Genomic DNA, 18,329 nt, shown 5'->3' on the forward strand with positions numbered 1-18,329 from the left:
ACAGTGAGAGACCCGCGTACCGCAAAAAAAAAAAAAAAAAAAAATTTTTTTAATTGGAATATAGTTGATTTACAGTGTTGTGTTAGTTTCAGGTGTGCAGCAAAGTGAGTCAGTTATACATATATGTATATTCACTTTTTTTAAGATTCTTTTCCCTTATAGGTCATTACAGAGTACTGAAATGAATTCCCTGTGCTATACAGTAGGTTCTTACTAGCTCTTTTCTGTTTGAGAGAAATCCCTTTGAGTAAAGGCTAGCGCTTCCACCTGCTATTTTTCTGTCTTGTACCTTTTTCTTCAAATAGTATTTTCTCTCTCCCCTGCATCTTGAGTCTCCTGGCTCCTCCTGTCTGCTTTCTGACATGCACACGTCCTGTTGTCCTAAGCAAATGGCCTACTGCTCCCTCCAGCTTCTATTTCATCTTTCCTCAGTGACAATACATGTCACAGGTTGACTTTCTTAAACCTACTGCATTTATTTCCTCACTACAGCCTTTACCTTAGAAAATGGTTTTTATTTTGATTATACTTAAAATCAAATGCACTTAACTCTGATACGGATATCGACAGTGTTTTCCAAACTAGTATCCATATACCGATTTCCATTCCAACCTGAGCAGCAGTTGAATGCCAGAATAATCTGAAGTACCTCTCCAATCCATTGTTCAGCAGGTAACTTTAAGCATCTGCTGTGTGCCAGGGACCACTTTAAGTACAGAGGATTTAGTGGTGAAAGACAGAAAATAGGGTCCCAGCTCTTTTTAGGGAGGGAACTCAGCATCTAGAAGGGAAGTCAAACATTGAACAAGGAATTTCAAGTTCAGATGCATTGGAACCCTCTAATAATAAGTAAACTTAACCCCACTTATTATTAAACATTATTATTAAACCTAGTATGAGGGTTCGGAAGAGGCTGTCCAGAGGCTGTCAAGACTTCTTTAAAGTCTTGACATTTCAACTCAAGACTTTAAAGAATAAGGGTGGGGATGAGTGTGCAGCATATAGAAAGAAAGTTTTAGGTTGAAGAACTGAAATAATCCCCATTAAACGGGAGAGTGGAAAGAGGACTGGAAAGGTAAGCTGAGGTTAGATCTAGCAGGACTTTCTAGGTCACGATAAGGATGTTATACGAAGACAGTGGGAATCCATTAAAGGGTAGTGTATAAGGTATAGAAAGTATGCAGTGCACTATTGTAGGACCTGATGTTCCTCTTGTAACCAATATGGGACAGTGCCTTCTGGAGTGTGCAATGCCAGAGAAATCTGAAGTACAACCCATCTGCATTCCCAGTGGAGTGTGGAGGAAAAGTTAGACTCAACAGGACTTTGTATGTATAAAGTCAGGAACAAAGAATAATACTAACTGGTTTCCTGCTGGGCAGCAGGTGAACAGAGGTGCCGTTCTCTGAGATAAGTAGGGTGGGAAACAGATGTGTGCGTGGGGGTTGGGGAAGAGGGGAAGGTGATAGAATTAATTTTGAGATTCTTCTCGGATATTAGCGAGATGACAGGTGGTTCTATAGGTAAATAGAGCAGTTTAGACTAGGGATTTGGTTGAGATTCATAGGTTTATAGAATGAGACAGGAGTGTGAAGATAGGGACTTCCCAGGTGGTTCAGTGGTTAGAACCCACCTGCCAATGCAGGGGACACGGGTTCAAGCCCTGGTCTGGGAAGATCCCACATGCTGCGGAGCAACTAAGCCCATGCGCCACAACCACTGAGCCTGCGCTCTAGAGCCCGTCAGCCAGAACTGCTGAGCTCACGTGCTACAACTACTGAAGCCCGCGTGCCTAGAGCCTGTGCTCTGTAACAAGAGGAGCCACCGCAGTGAGAACCCTACACACCACAACGAAGAGTAGCTCCCGCTCACCGCAACTAGAGAAAGCCTGCACACAGCAACGAAGACCCAACGCTGCCAAAAATAAATAAATAAATATTTTTAAAAACTTATAGTACTCAGAACTGTGTGGTTTTCACACTGAGTTGTACTCTAATTAGTTGTATATTTGGCTGGTTTTGAAAGATTAAGGATGCTTAATAAATATTTATTGAATTGAGTATATTTTGATAGAAATAGTTCTTTTAACTTAGCTACATCTAAATTCATACCCGGTACATACAACAAACCTGTGGAATAAATCAGTCAACAATAGAAAATATAGCTAAGGAAAAGGTAAAACTATTAAAATCATCTGGTATTCTGCCACATAGGAAGTGTGATTCATGTGATGGTCTCTCAGTCGACATGTGGTAATGTTTATGTTTTTATTTTCGAAATAGGAATTGTTTTGTGTGTTTGAGGTTATTTGGGGGGGCGGGAGCACATTTCAAAGATGTTGCAGATGGTTAAGAAATTCTGTTTTTGAGCCCTTTTTAAATGTGTGTGCTTTACTGGTATGTCCCACAAACTTGGAGATGTTGCTAACTGGTACCTTTAGGCTCAGTTCTTATGGAGTTCGTGTGTATTCACTTAGTCTGCTTGAATGGTATGATTGTGCTTCCGACTGATCTGAGGAGCTAATTTAGGGGAGGTGACTTGGGAGGACAGGGTCAGTCAGCACAGTTCAGAGTTCCCTTACTCTGCTTTCACCAGCGTCTCTGATTTTAACTGTTTTCACATACGGGGGTTTTGTGTAAAATTTCCTTTTACACAAAGTTTTAAGCTCCCCCTGCCCCTTTGAGAATTGTTAATCTACTGGTATATAACATGTGTTCTTTAAATCAGATTTTATAGTGTAATGTTTAAAGTAAATCAGCAGGGAAATTTTGTTATATTTTGTCAGCATAGGGACTGTAGAGTTCATGGAATTTACCTTTCTTCCTTTCCTTCTTTCCTTCTTCCCTTCTTTCTATCTTAGCTTTTTAAAGATGATATCAGGTATCTGTTGACAATGGACAAACTGTGGCGGAAAAGGAAACCTCCAGTTCCATTGGATTGGGCCGAAGTGCAAAGTCAAGGTGAAGGATACATTTTTGTCTTTGGGATAACCTAAATTGGAAATTCTCTAACCTAAAGTCTTTAAACAGCCCTGTCATTTCTTGGTGTACAGTGGTATACACCCATGGTAAGAAATTCAGACAGTTCAGCAAAGTATGAAGAAGGAAAATCACTGGAAATCTCATCACCTAGGGAAATAGTTACTATTAATGTTTTAGGGAATGTCTTGGTGATAACTCCGTGCACGTAGACGCAGACAGTTGTATATGCACTTTCCGTAAATGGAATCATACTATTTATATACTCTGACTTGCTCTTTTCAGTCAGTATTATTTAACTAGTCCCTTACCAGTTAACATTTAGTTGTTTCATATTTTCCCTGACATAAAGTGTTGTTCCTTTAACTTACTTATAACTTTAAGTGCAAGAAAAACTATTGTAGTAGTGACTACTTCCTTACCCACTCTCCTTCAACACATTGTGTCTCAGCTTGTTTTGCACAGCAGTGTTCAGCATAGTGGAACTTAAAAGGTACCAGGAGACTTAGGATGTCAGTTTGGAGCAGTTTTCTATAGTTATCTACAGTAACGGATATGTCACTTTATGGCCCAATTCAATTATTGCTCTAATAGCTTCCGCTTTCTGAATGCTAACTATGTTCTGGGCATAGTGATTATTATCTTATCTACATTATATTCTTGAATCCTCTAGTAATCTCCTTATGAAGTTCTGAGACAGTCTTGCACCTTTCCCATATCAATATTAGCGATTTTCTTGTACACATAAGTGTATCATAGTGATAATTACTTTAATGGAATTTGTTTCATATTATTTGATTTTCTTATCGTCGGGTATTGAATTGTTAAACAGAGTAGAGGAATGATGTTAATAGTGAAATTTCTAATATTCTTTTCTTTAGGAGAAGAAACCAATGCATCAGATCAACAAAATGAACCACAGTTAGGTCTGAGAGACCAGCAAGTTCTAGATGTGAAGAGCTATGCACGTCTTTTTTCAAAGAGCATTGAGACTTTGAGAGTTCACTTAGCAGAAAAGGGAGATGGAGCTGAGCTTATATGGGACAAGGTTTGTTTTGAAAATGTGGGGCAATTACTTGTATATCAAATGTATATTTTAGTTCTTGAGCTGTACCAGAACCTAGTAATTTGGGGATATTGTTTATTCTACCAGATTTTGAGGACATGTTGATTTTTGTTTGGATGTTTTCATCTCTAATTACTACATTGAACTATGAATTTTCTATATGTGAATTTAAGCAATATCATAAAACCTCATTTTAGATTCTCACGTGTTCATGGTTTATAAATGTGACTTTAATGGAGTAAAAGGTTTATCTGACTTAAGCAAATAGGCTTAAGAGAACTTCTTACGTAATAGAGATTTGTTAATAGAAGTCATAATATCTTTTTGGAGACAGCAGCTCATAGGCCTAATTTGGCCTTGAGAGTAATAAAATTGCCTTTTAACTCTTAAAAGTCTGAGAGACTTCTCAATTGAAAAATGAGATGTAGTCTTTCTTACAAGTTAAAACAATATTTAAAAGTATTTTGCAGTTAAATGTTACATTTTGAAATTTGGTGAGTTTACTTATTTTTAATTGTAGTCAATATTTTCTGTGGCTGTAAATGATTTATCTGATAAAGTTTATATGTTCATGTATTGGTAAAGATTTGCTGTGAGTTTTAAAGTAAGGAGAAAAGTTTGATCAGTTTAAGAAAACTAAGGTAACTTTATGTGCAAATTTTGAGATGGGTTGAATCAGTCATCTGAAATAAAGCTGGTAAATTTAGATTGGGGGAGTCTTGTAAACATTAGTCTTTAGGGTTTGTGTGCTATAAGGAGTAACTTAAAAAGTTTTTTTTTCATTGTTACTGTTACACTAGTGGTTTGGGAGGTTTTCATCTATACACAGGGGCTACATAACAAAACTTGGAACTGAATTGTTAGCCTCTGTGAGTAAACTCTGAAACTAATGGGTGTGATAAGCCAATTGCCTGGGGAAGTACCTGATGGACACTGTGTTAAATAATCATATTTAATCCTCACCACAACCTTACAAGATATTTATATAATTTTCCCTGTTTAACAGATTAATGAATATTGGCTCAGGGAGGTTTATTTGCCTGTGGTTACATAGCCAGCTAAATAAGTATGTAAAGAACCCACGTTCTATCAATGCTTTTTCTTTTATACTTTGGTGTTTCTGAATTATGGGCTACGATAGTTTCTTCTCAGTTCAAAGCCGGAAACCTTGCTGAAATCTAACTAGAGAGACTAGGATATAGGCTCAGGAAGAACAGAAGTTGTAAAGGGAAAATTATTGTCCTGCCACATCTGAAAAGAAACAGTATAGGTCTGTGGAGTACATGAAGGGAGTTTGGAGAAGGAAAGCCAAAAGGAGTAGTTCAGCTGTTTCTGAGGCTTCAATGAAATAGCCTTCTCAAAACAGCTTGTGTTCCCTGGGGTCTGTACTTGTCAAACAACCTTATTGTTGACTGATGGACCCAGGGAAGGATTGCCACAATCAATAAATGGAATTGGTATTCTGGTCTATACCCTTAGTCTCCAGTGCATTTGTTTAAGCAGGAGTGAATTCCTAGAACCTGCTGGCTCTTGGTAAGACCACATTCCTGGATCACAGGAGCTGATGATGAGCCCCTGCCCCCTTCTCATCCAGAGAGGCCATCTCTTGTTCTAGTTGACTTGTTATAAATGTGTGAAACTGCTGTTCTGAAAGAAATACTAACCAAATGAGTAAATTTGTGGGGAGACTTGTTAAATTGTTTAAATTATTGGCAGGATGACCCATCTGCAATGGATTTCGTCACCTCTGCTGCAAACCTCAGGATGCATATTTTCAGTATGAATATGAAGAGCAGATTTGATATCAAATGTAAGTTTTTTGGTACTTCAGTTGTATCATCTAAAATTCTAAGGTTTTTAACAGCTAAACTTTTTTTTTTTTTTTTTTTTTTTTTCCAGCAATGGCAGGGAACATTATTCCTGCTATCGCTACTACTAATGCAGTGATTGCTGGGTTGATAGTATTGGAAGGATTGAAGATTTTATCAGGAAAAATAGACCAGTGTAGAACAGTGAGTGTTTCTATTTGCAATTTTTAAATTAAAACAATAAATTGGTTTAAAGCAATGGAAAAGTAATTATTCAAGTTACCTTGTGAGTTGCATGTTTAAGTAAGCTTCCTGGAAATTATAACAAAAAGGAAAACATATTTGCTTCTCTTATTTTTGTCACATTTGCAGAAGCTAGTTTGCTTCTAACATTTCTAGTTTTACTGATTCCTTGGAAGAACTCATTGTGTGAGTTCTTATATTAACTTTTCTCAATTGTTTTTCAGTTCTAAGAGTTCTCTGGTTTAAAATTCTATTTGGTTATTTTATAGTCCCCTGTTCTTCAGTCATTTTTTGTCACTCTTTTTTATTTTAAACTTATATTTGATCATGTTTATGTCTGCAATCTTTATGGATGAGTTTACAGTCATCTGCTAGATCTCTCTCATAGTGTTTTGTTTGCTTATGTGATACATGATTTTTTAAAAAAACAATTAGTATTTGTTAAAACTATATCTGTGATAACTCTTTAAGGACCTGTTGAAGGTGTGTTTCTTCAGAGAGGATTTTGTGTTTAATTTTATTTATTTAGTCTTTAAAATTTTATTTATTCATTTATTTATGGCTGCATTGGGTCTTCGTTGCTGTGTGCACGGGCTTTCTCTAGTTGCGGCGAGCGGGGGTCACTCCTCATTGCAGTGCACGGGCCTCTCATTGCGGTGGTTTCTCTCTTGTTGCGGAGCACGGGCTCTAGGATCAGGGCTTGAACCCATGTCCCCTGCATTGGCAGGCAGATTCTTAACCACTGGGCCACCAGGGAAGGCACCCAGTGCCATTATTAATGCACTCTTAAAATACCTTTTACTGTTTCCGTGAAATTTCAGGGTGAGGGAATGTAGACTCATATGATCAGTGAACCTGCCATCTAGGTTCAGTTTTCTATTTCAATTTTTATTTTGGTTGTCATGTTTTTAATTTATAAGAACTATATATTTTTTGATTTCTACCTTTTTATAGCAGCCTGAACAAGTGTCTACTTTGTTCTGTAACATCCTTTCCATTTCTTTGCTTTCTTATCTCTCTTCTTCTCTTGGGCTAATGATACCTGTATGTCCGGGCTTCATTTGTTCACATTTATAAATGAATGCCAGGATAGATTAATAATAGTGTTAGCCTGAGTATTAGTAGTGTTAGCAATTGTTTTTATTACTGTTCATTTCTACCTTCCCAGTGAAGATCAAGATCAAATAAGTCTGTTCTCTCATTGTACCCTGCTTCCAGCCCTGACAGTACAAATGTATATGCCTAGTATTTATTGTGGGGAGAGGCTACAGTAGGGCTCTTCCTAGCACTTAATGCCTGTCAAGGGATTTACTTCTTTAAGCTTCGGGGAATTGATGGGGTTCTTCTTTAGAGTTAATTCATCTTAGCAGATACCATACTACATGGTAATTGCACGATGAGAATTTGTGTATCAGTTTCCAATGTTGTGACATTTGTAACTTCAGTGCAGTTTTTTTTTTTTCCCCCCTTGGTTCTTATTATTTTTTTGTTTGCGTATTAGGGAAATAGTAATAGGGCCAGACATACATTATTTTTCCTTTTATTATGTAAATGTTAATATCATAGTCATCTGAAAATTTGAAAAAAAGGCAGCACATTTGTTCCATATATCTACGAAAGCATTATCATTAATTAGAGAAATTAGTTTATTGGTCTTGTTAGAAGTTGGCTTAAAGTTGATAAGAATAGCCACTAGGAAGGAACCCCAAAACTGATTTAATGATGGTACCAGAGACAAGTATGGTTAGGCCCTTACTCATGCCAAATTAGTTTGCAGAATAGCCTATATAGAGTCTTCAGTACACGGAGATTTCTTTTCAGTAAGCTCAGCCTTATTTACAAGGTAGCTAATTTAAAAAGAAGGTTGGAAAAATCAGTCTCTTAACAAGGTTTTGGGACTTCCCTGGTGGCGCATGGGTTAAGAATCTGCCTGCCAATGCAGGGAACACGGGTTCAAGCCCTGGTCTGGGAAGATCCCACATGCCATGGAGCAGCTAAGCCTGTGTGCTACAACTGCTGAGCCTGCGCTCTAGAACTCGCGAGCCACAACTACTGAGCCCATGTTCCACCACTGCTGAAGCCCACATGCCTAGAGCCCATGCTCCGCAACAAGAGAAGCCACCACAATGAAGAGTAGGCCCCGCTCGCCACAACTAGAGGAAGCCCACACGCAGCAATGAAGACCCAACACAGCCATAAATAAATAAACAAATAAATAAGTACATACTCAAACTTTTTTTAAAAAAAAACAAAAGGTCTTGATTTTCCTTCTGGAAGGGAGTATTTAAGTGAACACTGTATGATATATGAATTATGACTCAAATTTCTGATTTTTGCTTGTGTTTTTTTTTTCCCAAAGATTTTTTTGAATAAACAACCAAACCCAAGAAAGAAGCTCCTTGTGCCTTGTGCACTGGATCCTCCCAACCCTAATTGTTACGTATGTGCCAGCAAGCCAGAGGTGACTGTGCGGCTGAACGTCCATAAAGTGACTGTTCTCACCTTACAAGATAAGGTAAATGCAGGACCTAGTTCTCTTCCTGGTTGTTCATTTTTCTTTTTATAAGAAAGGTGGTTCACTTTTCTTTTTATAAGAAAAAACAAGTCCCCTTTTGCCTTTTACAGTGTTACTGTGATAACAAACTAAAAGGCAGATAATTACCCTAATTACTGAGGTGTGTTGCTCTGGTATCCTGGGTTGTTTTACCATCTGGGTCCTGTTGTCTTTCCTGTCTGTGGTTCCAGAATATGTGCTTCACATCCCAGAGGGGAATAGGTGTTTTTGGCTAGAATATGGAGCACAGGTGGTACATTGGTGGACAGTATCTTAGTAAGCAAGTTCTTTGTTTCTCAGGCAGTGTGTAAATTCTGTATTTTCTTGGCAGATAGGAGGTATCCTTACGTGATCTAGTGACGGTCCTGATTCTGGTATGTTAAGTTAGTCCCTGCGAAGGTGCATCGTTTGCACACTTGGATTCACCTGTAGAGCTCTGGAGTGAGAAATGGAGGGTTAGGATATGGTCTGGTTCTATAGCTTGGTCCTTCAGTTTCTCCTAGTTTTTTTTAAATTAGGAAAGATTTAAAAAATGGCCTGGGGCTTCCCTGGTGGCGCAGTGGTTGAGAGTCCGCCTGCTGATGCAGGGGACACGGGTTCGTGCCCCAGTCCGGGAAGATCCCACATGCCACGGGGCGGCTGGGCCCGTGAGCCATGGCCACTGAGCCTGTGCGTCCAGAGCCTGTGCTCCACAAAGGGAGAAGCCACAACAGTGAGAGGCCCGTGTACCGCAAAAAAAAAAAAAAAAAAAAAAAAAAACATGGCCTGAATGGGTTCCACTTCACACTTTGGGGTTCATTTCAGATAGTTCCTCTGATTATGTCCATCATGGTGCTACATATTTATATATCTCCTGACATGGGGGAGTAGACCTTCGTGGCCCTAATGGCTGCTTGAGAATGAATGGCCTTTCTCCCAGAAATGGTTACAGAGGGCGAGTTGATTTGAGCTTATGTTTTGGATGGGGAAGCAGCAGGACTTGATATACTGGAGGGTGGTTGCCCCATCTTCCTTCTTAGGAAAGAAACGATTATAGTTGGTATCTACTCATTCTTGAGCTAAAGGTAATTCCACTATTGGACCTTTAGAGAGTTCCTCCATTGTTTGGTTTTTCTGTTTATTTGTTTGTTTTATAGGATCAGGTAGGATTTAACAGTATTATCACTCCTGATCCGTCTCTGAATTTAGAGATGGAACTTGGGAAGGGGAAGACTGTTTATCTGAGAATCAGATTGATGAGAAATATTTCACCTATAAAACATCTGTCAGTACGGGTTTGGAATAGAGACTAAGATAAAATATGTCAAGTGTCTAGCTTAGTACCTAATCTGCTGGGAACGACAAAATACCAAGAGCCAGCCAAGGAGTTCTCAGTCCCCATCTGGAGGAAGTTTTACCTGATCTTTATCAGTGGTCAAACATGGGGATGGAACATGGGCATGAGATAATTGGGTACATTCCCATTGCTTTCCTGCTTGCCCTAAGGTACCTTGAAGAGCAACTTGGCTCATTTCCAATGGAAGGGGAAAGTTAAGAGCCTTTATGAAAAAAAAAGTCTAGGCTTTTTATGGTCTTTAATTCCATATGTTAATATTTTGAATCTTTTTTTTCCTTATAGATAGTGAAAGAAAAATTTGCTATGGTAGCACCAGATGTCCAAATTGAAGATGGAAAAGGAACAATCCTAATATCTTCAGAAGAGGGAGAGACAGAAGGTATTTATTATACATGGCCTGTGTTCACTCCCCCTCATTTGGATGCAGACTGCCTGTGTGAAGGAGTGCATGTTAGTTTATCCGTTCACTACACATGGTACTCAGTACCTCAGCTGACAGGGTTGATGTTTGTCCAAGAGTGGGGAAGCCTTGATAGCCTGCTCGTGATATAGAGCAGAGAGTATTGCTGAAATCAGTGCCCAGTTTTGGTTTTCTTGGCTTTCCTTTTCGGAAGTTTAAGCAGTTCATCCCTTTTGTTAATGTATTTGTTATATAAGGTGTAATGCATTAGTTTCTGTTTAAGCTTTCCAAGTGAGAATTGTGTTGTGGTTATGCCTCCTTCAGACCACACTGGTCAATCTGATTGGACTTAGAAGTTCCCACACCTCATTTGTCCTGACGGGGAGTGTCAGGATTCTTTTTGGCTATAGCTCCTTGTTAAGAAATTTGGAGATATTAGGTCATGAGTAATTGGAGGTTGCGTTTTGGCTGGGTCATAATCTGTTTTAAGAGTCTAGTTGAATATTTAAGCCCCATTCTAGCCATCTGTCTCTTTTAAAGGCTAGGACCTTAAAAATGGAAACTGGTCAAGAATCTCAGTGGCTTAAATGTGGTCCTTTTCCACAAAATACTTGTGCTACTGAGGGTGAGAGAGCATTTATTCAAATATGTTTGGAGTCCTTCTGTATTGCAGGCATAGTCATAGATATTCGTAATTCAAAGATGAATAAGATAATTGTCCCTGGCTTGAAGTGCTTACAGCCTAGAAGGAGAGGAGGGATTATCAACAAGTAGATTTAGTGCCGTCTAAGAAATACTATAGAGAGAAAGTGTACAAAGTTTGAATTGAAGCTTTGTAAAAGGAGGGTCGGGGAGGGGGTGGGGTGTCCCAGGAGAAAGAGGACTCATGGGCCAGTTCTTGAAGAAGAGCTGAGGGGGGAGAGTCTGCATTTGGGCAGAATGAACAGCATCTACAAAGGCATAAACTTATGAAGCAATGTAAAAGCTTTAGAAATGGCCAGGTATTTTGTTTCACTGGAAGGTGGGGTGCTGTGGGGGTTGGCAGTGACTGTGCAGCTGGAGGATTCGCTGTGTCATATGTGTAATGTCTGTTTGTCTTCCTCCTCCCCCAGTATCCTGCTCCCACCAGGGTTTAAGCAGGGAAGTAATACATAATCTGCAGGGGGGTGAGATAAGGATGTAAGAGTAGAGGCAGGGAGTCAGAAAAAAATGGAGGGAAGTGAGGGATTTTTACTAAGGCAGAAGCAAATGGCAGATTTGAGATTAGCAGAGGCAGAATTTAGAGCACAGGTGAAGAAGAGTAACATTGTTAGGCTTGGACAGAACTGTTGCCAAGACTCTGGCTTCAGAGGTGATGCTAATTCACCAGGATAGAATGCTCAGTGACTGGGTTCCCTTTTGAACATGTTGGGCTGAGGAGTTTTAGTGAGTGTGAAAGGGCTTGGAGATGGAAGTCTGGATAGAAACTATTTTCCAGAGACATTCCAGGGAGACTAAAAAGGTAAAATAAGAAATAAAAACTAAGAACGCAAAAGATTATTAGATTATGTAAAAAAAATATGTAAATTTAAACGTAAGGAGAATTTAAAATACAGTTTACTTAGTATGTGCCAGGCATGGTGGCTATAGGTCAACAGGTTATACACAGTCTGTAGACACAGAGCAGATACTCAGTAAAGCTGACTGAGTGTTGTGAGGGGAGAGTGTAAATTGGCAGCTAAATGAGGAAGCAGTTTGTAAATGAAACTTGAGTGCTTTTACAGGTCAGGAGAGAGGAGCATTTGAACATGCAGGAGAGAAAGGATAGTTAAGGCAGGATGGCCCTAGAATAGGTAGGAGGAGGTGGTGACACCAAAAGTTTGGTTGGAGAGATTGTTCTTCATTGGAGTATTTATAATCCATGTAGCAAAGGCTTATTGAGTGCTAGTAGATGCTAAGCATGGTGGGCTACATGCTGGGGATATTCAAATGAAGCAGAAATGACATGTGGAAGAGAGAACTAAGTTGGAATTATTAGTTTTTGGAGACCCTGCTGTCTGTCCATTGAGAAATGTTGAAAATTTATGTTGAAAAATTCATTGAAATAAAGTTTCCGCATACTTCTGAATTGTAAAATTTGCTAAAAGTAGTTTGTTGGCATTTCTGTGGATAACCTCTTTAGAAATAGAGTATATTTTGAACAATTCTAAAAGTTGTCACTGACTCCTGTAGGATTCCAGATTAATTTGGTTTCAAGGGGAGAAGGTTCTCAGAACTTCTCACAGTTCGATTCCCTTGAAGTAATTTTGGTAGTTAAGTTTTCAGGGCTGAGTAGCTAAGTGAGTAATACTTTAGTGGACTAGTTTACTAGGGCTGCCATATCAAAATACACAGACAAGGACTTAAATAACATTTATTTTCTCTTATTTCTGTAGGCTAGAACTCTTAAGATCAAAGTGTTGGGAGGGTGGGGGGAGTTGATGGGTTTGGTTTCTCCTGAGGCCTCCCGCCTTGGCTTCTTCTAAGGATACCAATTAGATTGGATTAGGGTCCACTCCAACAGCCTCATTTTAACTTAATCACCTCTTTAAAAAGCACTGTCTCGAAGTATAGCCACATTCTGAGGCACTGGTGTTAGAGCTTCAGTGTACGAATTTTTGGGAGATAGAGTTCAGCTTATAGCAGGGGGTTTACCTTTAAAAAATTAAAGTGACTGCTCCACGGACATATAACTAAAGCATCTAAATTTCTTTCAAATTTTCTAGCTAATAATCACAAGAAGTTATCAGAATTTGGAATTAGAAATGGGAGCCGGCTTCAAGCAGACGACTTCCTTCAGGACTACACTTTATTGATCAACATCCTTCATAGGTAGGAACTATTAATATTTTAAGTGTAAGAAGTTATTTGAATATACAAACTTAAGATAAAGTGGAGAGAAAATGTTTTCTTACCTTTAAACCTTACTGTTCATTTGAAGCTGCACCATGTATATGCTCAAGTTGGCCGCTAAGTTCCCTGCGGTTTGACCTACAGAAAAATCTGAGAATCCAGAAAGAAAAGGGATAAGCAAGAAATGTTTAAGGGTTAACTAACTCATCAGTGGTGGCTGATCAGAAAGACCTAGAGAGGGTAGAAATTCAGGTGTTTGAATAGTTATAATCAAGGGTGCATTCATTTTGATAATTGAACTAGAATAAAAAATTTTAATTAGTTTTAAAGATGATTTGGAAGAAAGAAATATTTCTCCCATAAAACAAGTATTTCATTGTGATCTGGAACAGTAACAAGAGAGCATTAAAATTTATCCTATATAGATTCCTGGGTCATGTATTTTTTTCTTTTTATTTGATTTTATATCCTGCCCACTTTATAAAAAAGCATCCAAAGTGCTTGCGTTACAGGATATTTGCACATATGTAACACAATTTAAATACAGATGGTCCTCCACTTTGGTGTGTTTATCTGCTGAATGAGGTAACATGCTCGTTGCTACCCTTAAACTGCACCCTGACTCATTACTTTAGGTAGCATCTAACAAAATGCAAAGGCTGCCACCTGCATCCACATGTTTTTTGCCAGTGTTGCTATCTATATATCCAAACATTTAGAACTTGTGTAGTTGTTTGGAGAGTATTATATATATACTTAGTTTATAAAAAGCATAAAATGACAGGAAAAACTGAATGTGGGTTATTAGTATAAAATGAGACAATTGAGTGAAAGGTAGATATCGCTAGGGAGTGATATCTGGCCTCGATTAGACACCAGTTGGATGTTAGTGGTGTGCTTGTGTTCAGTTGTGAAAGGACATGTACAATAAAATGGAAATATATCACATGGTGTCTAAAAAAGGAGGCATAATTAGGGTTTTTTTTATCATATTTTTTAGCTCTCTGGGAACAGAACCCCCCTTATAACATGTAAGTCTTTTGTTTGACTTTCATGCATTAAACTTTTATACATGTTTTTGGGAACTCATTACAAAAGCAGGGTGCTGCCTGTAAAGATGGGGAGAAAACCGAGAATCCATGTAACTCTACCCCCAAACACTAAATTACTCTGGTCAAGATCAGAGTACAGTGTATAGAATCTTTTCACCTAGTAGCTGAAGAAATAATGCCTAAGAATTACATCAGGCCTCACAGTTTTCAACTCATTTTCTGCTTTAGCAATAAAAGTTACTTAACATTTTTTTAAAAAACCCTTTCCCTGAATTGAAAGTGCGATGTTATTGACCATTTGAATTAGAGTTTTGAATTATCATAAAAATCTGTTATAGTCTTTTTTAAAACTCTTTGAAAATCAGAATCCAAATATTTGGTGTGTACGTAGTATACGCTTTTTGAGCTTTGAGGACAGTTTCTGTCTGGTGTGCCTTTGCTTTTGTAAGTAGTATAGCAGTGGTCCAGTGTTATAGTACATGGTTCTCTTACAGTGAAGACCTAGGAAAGGATGTTGAATTTGAAGTTGTTGGTGATGCCCCAGAAAAAGTGGGGCCCAAGCAAGCTGAAGATGCTGCCAAAAGCATAACCAATGGCAGTGACGATGGAGCTCAGCCTTCCACATCCACAGGTGAGTCATGGCCCCCCGGCCAGCAGGTTGTTAATTTACCCACCAAGCACGACTGTTTAGAACAAACTGATTATTTTATGAATGTTGACCATAAAGTAGAACTCTGTAGGACTACTAGAGGTGCGTGTTGGTTTGGCATTGTTTTAATGAAGCTTTGAATGTATGAACCATGAAGATATTTAAGACTGGGTAAAATTTTTATGGAAAATAGACACTTTATTTTTTTGTTCGTTTGTTTTTACGACTGGAAATGTCAGTTTACTGGTGTAGAAAGATGGCTCATTCTTAGTAGTAGTAGTTTTGGATTTTGTATGCCTGTTCGTAGGGGCAGTAAATCAGTGCATCTAACTATTTTGAGTGAACAGATGCTTGGTAAGTATAACATTTTAGCATTTCACAGTTTTCTCAGAACCAGTGTGACTTCGGTAAAGTGCACCAGAAGCTTTCTTTTCCTGGGTGTTCAGTGTTGGTGCTTTACTGTGCTCTAATGTAAACGTTTACTACCTGCCTCACCCCACCCCAACTCTCTCTCCCTCTCTCTCTCTCTCTCTCTCTCTCTCTCTCTCTCTCTCACTCTCACTCTCACTCTCACTCTCACAGTCTCTCGTTACTACTTTTTCACTTGTTTTCATTTCTTTGACCCTGTGTCTTTGGTGTTCTTTGGAATATGGTGGTTCCTTGGTTTTCATGTTCTCTGAGAGTTGTAAAGATGGACTTTGAGGTAGTCCAGAGTGTGTGGGCCATGGGTTCATGACCTTTTCCCCCCTCTGAAAATAGAAAGGTTCATCATCCTCCTTTAAGGAAAGGACTGGTAGTTTTTCAAAAATCATAATTCAAAATGTGCATTTATTGATGCACTGCTGTGGATAGGTTTTGGAGGCTCTAGCAATGAGTAAGGTAGGTGTTCTGCCTTTGATTTAGTGCAGTGGTGGGAGATGGGTGACACAAAACCAACCGTAGTGTAGGGTTAAGAGCATACACTGTAGAGCCCCACTCTGCAGGTTTGAATCCTGACCTCATCCTCTGCTACTGTGTGACCGTGGGCAAGCCTCTGCCTCAGTTTCCTTTTCTGGAAAATGGATAATAATGTTATCTTCTTTATACGGTGGTTGTGATGATTAAATGAGTTGTATATGTGAAGTGCTCAGAACAGTTCCTGGCACGTTGTAAGTGCTATGTATATGTTGTTGTTTATTACTACCACTGCTGCGAATATTAGGATATTCACCCTCCTCTTTTCTGTTGGAGAAGTAGAAACAAGGAACTGTAACAATTCCTTTGAATTATATAATGCTTGTTAAAATTTTTGTTTTGATTAAAAAAGAAAGAGGTGCTTGTAACAGAAAACATTAAAACACTACGGAAATATGTAATGTGTGTAAAGCCAAGGTCCTAAGGGTAGCCATTCTAAAGTTTGCTGTGTATTAGAAGAGTTAGTTTTTCACATACGTAAAATTTTAGTGAGCTGCTAGTAACCCCCCACTTTTAACCATTTTTTCCCTTTTTTTCTGAAATAAGCACAAGAGCAAGATGATGTGCTCATAGTTGATTCGGATGAAGAAGGTCCCTCAAATAATGCCGACATCAGTGAAGAAGAAAGAAGTCGCAAGAGGAAATTAGATGAGAAAGAGAATGTCAGTGCGAAAAAGTCACGCACAGAGCAGACAGAGGAGCTTGATGATGTTATAGCATTAGATTGAACGGAAATGCCTCTGAACAGAACCCTCTCACTGCAGTAGGCCTTCTGGGCAGAACCAGGTTATTTGTTATGTCCTTTGTTCCAAAGGGAAAAAATTGGCACCAGTGACTTGAAGATGATTCTGCTCCCTTTGAAAGCATTCATTTTGCTAGAACTATTAGAAACATTGCAGTATGCTGTATTGAAAGTAGGAATATAGTTTTAAAACCCTTTGAACAAAGTGTGTGCATAACCAGTCATGAGATGGAACAACACAATGCATGTTGCCTTTTTAATGTAAATACCCTTAGGTATCATTTAACAGTTCTACAATATTGTGGTTTAGTAAAGTTGATACCTGGTTATAAATATTATGCCTTTATTTTTGGTTAGAAGAAGAATTATTTTTAGCCTAGATCTAACCATTTTCATACTCTTAATTGACTGAAACAGATTCAAAGAAGTATCGAGTGCTATGCATTGAAACTTGTTTTTAAATGTTAACTGGCACTATGTATATTAATGTAAAACAGTTGTTAATTTACTCAAGTTTTCAGCTTGTACTGCCTGGTATGTCTGTGTAAGAAGCCAATTTTGTGTATTGTTCCAGTTTCAGGTTATTTATATTTGATGTTTTGTAAAACTCAAATACGACTATACTGTACTTATGGACCAAATAAATGGCATCTGCATACTTGTTATACATGCCTGCACAGTTCACGTTTCTGCCGGGTTTATACGTTGTATTTGCTGCAGGCATGCTATATTCTTTGCTTTTAGAAAATTAACTCAGAAACGGACGTGGAGGTTACAAGACCTCTGCTGTTTACCACAGGTGAGTATGTTCTGAAAGAAAGCTTTTAATGCCATTCGGATTGTAAACAGTTGGCCTTCTGTTGAGAACGTTTAAGTGATCTTTGCTCGGCCCCAGTAACTTGGAGCCTTCGATTTGAGACTCCACGGGGAAAGCCTTTCCTCCACTCTGGGTTGTCCCCAGGTCATCCAAATCCCTTCTTGCATTGTACCATTCAGGACCCAACTCTGGCCAGCAGATGTGACCACACCAGTGCTGAAGGGGCAGTACTCACATCTCTGTCTCGGACCTCGGAAGGCCTTGGCCTTTAGGCCGCTGTCACACAGATGTGCCTGGAGTTTTTGGGTAACAGAAACCCATGAAGCTGTTTGCCCAGTTCTGTACCTCTCTGCCTTTGGTATTTTTGGCCACAGTCAGCCAGATTTCAAGTTGATAATTCTCTGTATTGTTCCACTTTGTGTAATTCTTACTCTGCCATCCAGCTTACTCCTCGTCTCTGTCATTTGTAAATTCATCATGTAATCAAAGCCTTCAGAAAAATCGTGGCGAGCAAGACTCGGCCCGCAGGAGCATGCTGCTTGACGCCTCCAGGATGAACCGACTTCCGTTCTTCAGATACGACAACTACAAGCAGGCTAGGTTCCCACCCACAACTCTATGACCCTGTGAGGTTCACTTGGCCTCTAGATTTTTTTGGAGGTTTCATTTTCCTCCAGAAAAATAAATGTCAAAATTACAGAGCTGTGTAACAGATAAAAATGAGATATTCTGGAATACCACCTCTCAGAAGCAAGTTTTGGTTAACTGGTTGGTCCCTGACGATCAACTCCCATTTTGAAATTTTGCATTCCGAAGAGCTTTCCAGATTTGAAAGTCTCTCCATTCCTTAAAACCTCAC

The 18,329-nt window shown here is 38.9% G+C and overlaps 1 protein-coding gene across 3 annotated transcripts in view; it reads left to right on the forward strand.

The window, feature by feature from the left end:
* Nucleotides 1-17,335, forward strand: part of UBA2 (ubiquitin like modifier activating enzyme 2) — a 31,787-nt gene extending 14,452 nt beyond the window's left edge. For 2 of the 3 annotated variants that reach the window (XM_027079370.1, XM_027079371.1), the window contains 9 exons: nucleotides 2,861-2,960; nucleotides 3,860-4,026; nucleotides 5,761-5,854; nucleotides 5,944-6,056; nucleotides 8,455-8,610; nucleotides 10,268-10,364; nucleotides 13,130-13,235; nucleotides 14,803-14,939; nucleotides 16,458-17,335. In XM_027079370.1, the coding sequence (XP_026935171.1) occupies nucleotides 2,861-2,960; nucleotides 3,860-4,026; nucleotides 5,761-5,854; nucleotides 5,944-6,056; nucleotides 8,455-8,610; nucleotides 10,268-10,364; nucleotides 13,130-13,235; nucleotides 14,803-14,939; nucleotides 16,458-16,639 (1,152 nt within the window). In that variant the 3' untranslated portion in view covers nucleotides 16,640-17,335. The remainder of the gene's footprint in view (nucleotides 1-2,860; nucleotides 2,961-3,859; nucleotides 4,027-5,760; nucleotides 5,855-5,943; nucleotides 6,057-8,454; nucleotides 8,611-10,267; nucleotides 10,365-13,129; nucleotides 13,236-14,802; nucleotides 14,940-16,457) is intronic. The other variant, XM_027079369.1, reaches the window with a different exon arrangement.
* The last annotated feature ends 994 nt before the right edge of the window (nucleotides 17,336-18,329 follow it).

The sequence above is a fragment of the Aethalodelphis obliquidens genome, unplaced genomic scaffold (assembly GCF_003676395.1).
Source record: "Aethalodelphis obliquidens isolate GAN/ISIS:26980383/991018 unplaced genomic scaffold, ASM367639v1 scaffold43, whole genome shotgun sequence".
NCBI classification, from domain to species: domain Eukaryota; kingdom Metazoa; phylum Chordata; class Mammalia; order Artiodactyla; family Delphinidae; genus Aethalodelphis; species Aethalodelphis obliquidens.